The sequence below is a fragment of the Corticium candelabrum genome, chromosome 8, assembly GCF_963422355.1.
Source record: "Corticium candelabrum chromosome 8, ooCorCand1.1, whole genome shotgun sequence".
Taxonomy (NCBI): Eukaryota; Metazoa; Porifera; class Homoscleromorpha; order Homosclerophorida; family Plakinidae; genus Corticium; species Corticium candelabrum.
In genome coordinates this window covers 6,367,066-6,373,065 of record NC_085092.1, presented here as the reverse complement: position 1 = coordinate 6,373,065, position 6,000 = coordinate 6,367,066, and the positions used below count along the sequence as shown (strand labels likewise).

General features: G+C 40.5%; 3 protein-coding genes across 3 annotated transcripts in view; 1 reads left to right on the top strand and 2 right to left on the bottom strand.

Annotated features, from left to right (window-relative positions):
• The window catches only part of LOC134183612 (citramalyl-CoA lyase, mitochondrial-like), a 10,718-nt gene extending 5,832 nt beyond the window's left edge, over nt 1-4,886 (top strand). The window contains exon 7 of the mRNA XM_062651198.1: nt 4,381-4,886. Within this exon, the coding sequence (XP_062507182.1) occupies nt 4,381-4,470 (90 nt within the window). The 3' untranslated portion in view covers nt 4,471-4,886. The remainder of the gene's footprint in view (nt 1-4,380) is intronic.
• On the bottom strand, nt 256-1,882 carry LOC134183609 (uncharacterized). Its single transcript, XM_062651193.1, has one exon. The coding sequence runs from the start codon at nt 1,744-1,746 to the stop codon at nt 349-351; it is 1,398 nt and encodes a 465-aa protein (XP_062507177.1). The 5' UTR covers nt 1,747-1,882; the 3' UTR covers nt 256-348.
• An 829-nt stretch (nt 4,887-5,715) lies between the features above and the next one.
• LOC134183811 (mannose-P-dolichol utilization defect 1 protein homolog) overlaps nt 5,716-6,000 on the bottom strand; it is a 9,888-nt gene continuing 9,603 nt past the window's right edge. The window contains exon 8 of the mRNA XM_062651385.1: nt 5,716-6,000. This exon is cut by the window's right edge and continues 77 nt beyond it. Within this exon, the coding sequence (XP_062507369.1) occupies nt 5,977-6,000 (24 nt within the window). The 3' untranslated portion in view covers nt 5,716-5,976.

The following is a 6,000-nucleotide window of genomic DNA, read 5'->3' as shown; positions in this document are numbered from 1 at the left end:
AAAAGTCTTTCTTTTCTATATGCCCAGGGCATTATTATGGGCGAATACGGTATTGTATTGGAGGGATGCATCTCACAATACACTAGACTATTGTATTGGAGGGATGCATCTCACAATACTAGACTATTGTATTGGAGGGATGCATCTCACAATACACTAGACTATTGTATTGGAGGGATGCATCTCATAATACACTAGACTATTGTATTGGAGGGATGCATCTCACAATACATAAAGAACTCATTTATTAGATAAACGAGGAGCACCTCACTAATACATGGCCATCACACTTAACAATAATGTGGCGCCAGTAAAGTAATAGTAAAAGCTCTAACAAGTAATGTACAACTAAATATTGTTTCTGGCTAACCATATTTTACAAGATTCTTCAATTGTCACCTTTACGATTGATGATAATAGTTGACGTTGATTGTGAGGAGGAATAGAGATGACATCAAGGAAGGGGAGAAGACTTGGAGTATCAATAAAGCCTCTAGATCCTATTTGAATATTTAGTTGCTTACAGGTGAAGCCTTTTGATTTGATGGTCATCATGAAGTCTGTATACCGTTCTGATTTTCTTTTATTTGCATCAAAAAAGTTTGTTTCGAAAGGGATTGTTAGTTCTATGACATAAAATATGAGCGTATGATTATTCCAAATCAACATGTCAGGCCTTTGTGCAGTAGGAATGATGTCAGATGGAAACTTTACTTCACAGTCTTTTAAATCAGCAAAGATGTTGAATTGATGTGGTAGATGGTTAATAGCCGCATTATAGAGAAGACTGAGAACAGAGTCGTGACGTTGATTGTAATGACGACATTGTAAGAGGACTGAGCAATTATTGAGAACGTGAAGAAGGGTTTGACGTTGATGACATAGAGGACATTTATCACAAGAACGTTTACTCCATAGGACAAGATTAGCATTTGAAGGGAGGGTATCAGAAACGGCATTGAGGACAAAAGAGAGTTGATGACCGGGAAGACAAGAGACAACATTTGCCCAGACGTCAGATGAACAGTTCTCTAGACGGAAGATGGATCCCTGGACATGTAGATTCTTAGTTCTTGCAAGAAGTTGTTTTTGGTGTTCCTCCTTTAGTCTTGATTTGGTGATGTCACTCAATTTTGCTGCAGAAGCACCTGGTGTTTCAGATAGTGACTTTGCTGCTTCTCTAAAAGCAGAGAATCTGTTGCTATACGATTTATTATATGCTTGACTGGTGGCCAAAGAGCGGACACAGTTGTCATGTGAGGATAAGAGACGGGCAGATTTTGAAGACTGGAGGGAGATGGAAGACGTAGACAAACGGGGTAAGCCAAGACCAGCATTTTGTGGGAGGAGGTAGAAGATGGCAGTACAGGCCGAGCGACGAAGTTTACACCATTTCTTGAGGTAAGATGTAACAATTCTATCTAATTCAGATTGCAGCCAGCTTGGTGAAAGAGGAAGTAGAGACAGGTACCACGACAATCTTGGGAAGATTCCATTTTGGTATAATTTTAGTTTCCACCGACAACTAACAGGGCAATTGTCCAATTTCTCCATCAAAGTCTTTGCCTTGCTTATTAGAGAGGATTTGAAATTATCATCGGACAAGTTTCCATTAATTGGCATTCCAAGGAAAAGGAAAGACTCAGAACCAAGAAAGGGAACAGACTCATTAGAAATTGAAACAGAAGGATCACGAAGATGGAATTTGGGATTAAAACTAAGACCTAAACAGCTGGATTTGGACATTTTAATGGTCAGTTGGGACCACTGGCACCAGTCAGACACAATATTACATAAACGCTGTAAACCAGAAGGCGACTTTGATACTAGGGTAACGTCATCAGCGAACAGAAGAGCATTGATCTTGTGAGATGAACCACTAAGCGTGTAATCAAAAGGCTGAGTCTTCAACATCATAACGAGTGTGTTTATGACGGTGTTAAAAACAATGACCGAAAACGGGTCACCTTGGAGCACTCCAATATTGCAGGGCAACATGGATGTTGCCCACTTCACAGTGGAAACTTGTAGCTGAAGGTTTGAATATATGTTGGTGATGACGGACAGTAGATGGTCTGGAGCATGATAGAGTCTAAAGCATTGTAAAATGAGCCAATGTGGGACAGAACCATAGGCATTGGCAAAGTCAAGCCAACAAATTGATAAAGTGTGTCGACTTCTTTTAGCATCAGCAATAGCTGACCGTAGCTTGTACTGATGTTCCTCTGTACCACATATACCAGGGAGAAAAGCCTTCTGAATTGATGTATCGAAGAATTTATTTTCCAACATAAATTGGCACCATCGATCCTTGAGCATAGAGGTGTATGTCTTACCAATACACGGTGTTAAGGCAATAGGTCTAAATAAAGAAGGATCGTGGGGATCTTTGGATGCAGCAGGCTTGGCAAAGAGACGTATGACACCAGTTTTCCAAAGTTGTGGGATGGAGGCAGAAAGCCAGCAACAATTAAATAGATCCAGCAGTGCAGGCAGTAGAGAAGGACACATCTTGAATACAAGATAGGATAACCCATCCAGAGGACTCGGAGCTGCAGAATTTCGAGTAGATTTGATTTTCTTAAGAATCTCAGAAGTTGAAAATGGACGAATATCAAAGTCACGAGAAGGAGGTCGAGGAGAAGACACACCAGAAGGAAGCACAGGAGGGGGAGGAAGAGACTGTTTGGAGTAAGTAGACTGGAAGAAAGTATAGGCTTCATCAGCAGAAAACTGTGGCAGTACGTTAGAGGTGTCAGAGTCATCAGAGAACAAATCCTTAGAGAACTTCCAAAAGTTGGTTGAACAGCGTTTATTAGCATTTCTAGCAGAAGACTTGAGATCCCGTTTATTCATGACAGCTTTCAGTTTACTATGACGTCTAATTAGTTGGTGAAATTGACGAGCAAATGATGTCAATTCTGCTAGAGACGCCCCTTGTCGTTTGGCTTGACGAAATTTGCGTCTAACTTCATTCTTAGTAGACCTCAGAGCATCCAGTTGAGCTTGATTGTTGGCAGGTTTCCGTTTGCGCTTACGAGTAGAAGAACGGTGGCATCCAAAGCGTGATTTCAGACCATAATACAGACGTTCGCGTATGACTTGATATTTAGATTCAACACCAACTGCTTCCAAAACATTTGGGACAACAGCAGACTGTACCCAGTCATTCACGTCAGACCACATTTTAACATCAGAGGCGGGAGGAAGACGGAGTCGTGGCAGAAAATTATTGCAATGAGAAGAAAAGGTGTTCTGCTTAGCGACATCAGAAAGACCGCAGTGCTGACGAGGCGGGATCTTTGTTTCTGATGTTGACTTATCAGCAGATATAATAGTTTCACACCTACCAGTAGTACATGACGGTACAGTAGGCGTTAATTGCGACGTGATAGTCGTTGTAAGATTGAGGTTAGGAGGAAGGGTAGAAGAAGATCCAGACGGTGGAGAAGCAGATCCAGGCTGCGTAGCGATGTCACCATGCGAGGTTATTGTAGGTGTCGCCTTATCAGCAGTGTTGTGGTTTGTGGTGATGGTATCTGTTGTCGCGTAATTAGCAGTGACGGATGAGGTGACACATTTTGCTTCAGAAACAGGATAGTTATGATCCAAAGACGTAGAAGATAGTTGGTAATATTGTTGAGAGTCAATGTGGAGAGTAGAACTTGAAAACGGAGACAAGTAGCTATTGATGTCAGCAACGGAAACGGATGTAACAACCGGAGGCGGCACGGGGACATTACATTCCTGTAATGTCTCTTGATGTAGATTAGTCCCATGGGGGATTCTCGACGATGTTGTAGATTGATTAGAAACAGAGCAATGCAGGAAATGATGTCGTAAGGAGTGGAATAAACGACCGCATTGAGGACAACGTTTTCGGCGCATTTCAAAATCAGCCGTTAGATGTAAAAAATTGACGATGGAAACCTAGGAAGCGGTGGACTAGCGTCCACCACTCCCTAGTTATTCAGAGATAGTCGAAAAAGGTTCAAAAATTGAAAAAACCAGCACCAAAATTTAAACAAAACCAACGTTCCAATATCCGGGACACTAGATCTATTATTGTATTGGAGGGATGCATCTATTGTATTGGAGGGATGCATCTCACAATACACTAGACTATTGTATTGGAGGGATGCATCTCACAATGCACTAGACTATTGTACTGGAGGGATGCATCTCACAATACACTAGACTATTGTATTGGAGGGATGCATCTCATAATACATTAGACTATTGTATTGGAGGGATGCATCTCACAATACTAGACTATTGTATTGGAGGGATGCATCTCACAATACACTAGACTATTGTATTGGAGGATGCGTCTCTCAATACATAATACTTTGTATTGATGTATTGTCTGTTGTGTTGTAGGGAGCGTTTGCATTTGAAGGTCAAATGGTGGACATGCCACTAATGCGACTCGCACAGAACATCATGCAGCTAATGAGAGTCACTCAATAGAAATTTCTATATAAATTTTAGTTAATAATAATGTAAAGTATTGACACATTGTCAGTCGTGTTGTGCAATGGTGGAATAGACAGCTGAATCATGGCCATAGCAAGCACTTTTGAAGTGGTCAAGTGTAATGCACACTAAAGAGCATGGTCACGTGATGTGATAAATACAAGAAATAATGGGATAAATTTGAGAGTACACATGTGCAGCGAGTTGTTGGGACCAAAAGGGTCTGGAGATTGGGGCTACACACAAATGGACAGACAGATGAATGACAAAAATGGACAAACACACAAACAGATGATGACAAAATGGACAAACACACAAACAGACAGATGGATGACAATAATGGACAGCGAGATGAATGACAAAATTAACGAACACACAAATAGACAGACAGGTAAACAGACAAATGGACAAACATGCAAACAGACAGATAGGTATGGACAAACACATAAACAGACAGATACATGATAAAATGGACAAACAGACAGAAATAAATGGACAAACACACAAACAGACAGATAGACGACAAAATGGACAAACACACATAGACAGACAGGCAAACAGACAAATGGACAAACACACAGACAGACAGGCAAATGACAATGGACAAACACAAACACACAGACAGGTAAACAGACAAATGGACAAACATGCAAACAGATGGACAGATGTGACAAAATGGACAAACATGGATACAGACAAATAGACAAACACACAGACATGGACGACAAAATGGACAAACACACAAATGGATAACAAAAATGGACAAACACACAGACAAGTAAACAGACAAATGGACAAACATGCAAACAGACAGACAGATGAATGGACAAACACACAAATAGACAGATACATGACAAACACACAAACAGACAGACAGATGGATGACAAAATGGACAAACACACAAATACAGACAGGTAAACAGACAAATAGACAAACACACAGACATGGATGACAAAATGGACAAACACACTAACAGACAGATAGATGACAAAAAATGGACAAACACACTAACAGACAGATGACAAAAATGGACAAACACACAAACAGACAGACAAATGGATGACAAAATGGACAAACATAAAAACAGACAAACAGGTAAACAGAAAAATGGACAAACATGCAGACAGACAGACACATGGATGAAAAATGGACAAACACAAACAGACAGATAAATGTCAAATAATAGACAAACACACAAACAAACAGACAGACAGATCAACAGACAACACAAAAGCTAGACAAACAGACAGATAGAACAGACAACAACAACGCTAAACATCAACACAATATGAGACATTCGACATCGATCTAACACTATCCACACACCTTCCCATCATATATCCTGCTCCCTTCTCTGACCCAGTTGACATACACACACACACCCCACTCGACACACAGACTACATACAACATGCCAACAATACAATATTGGATGCCCACAGTGATTACATACTGTACTGCAGCTAAGTCTATTCACCTCGTATATACAATTCCTGATTTCTACTCGACTCGCTTGCTTATTTT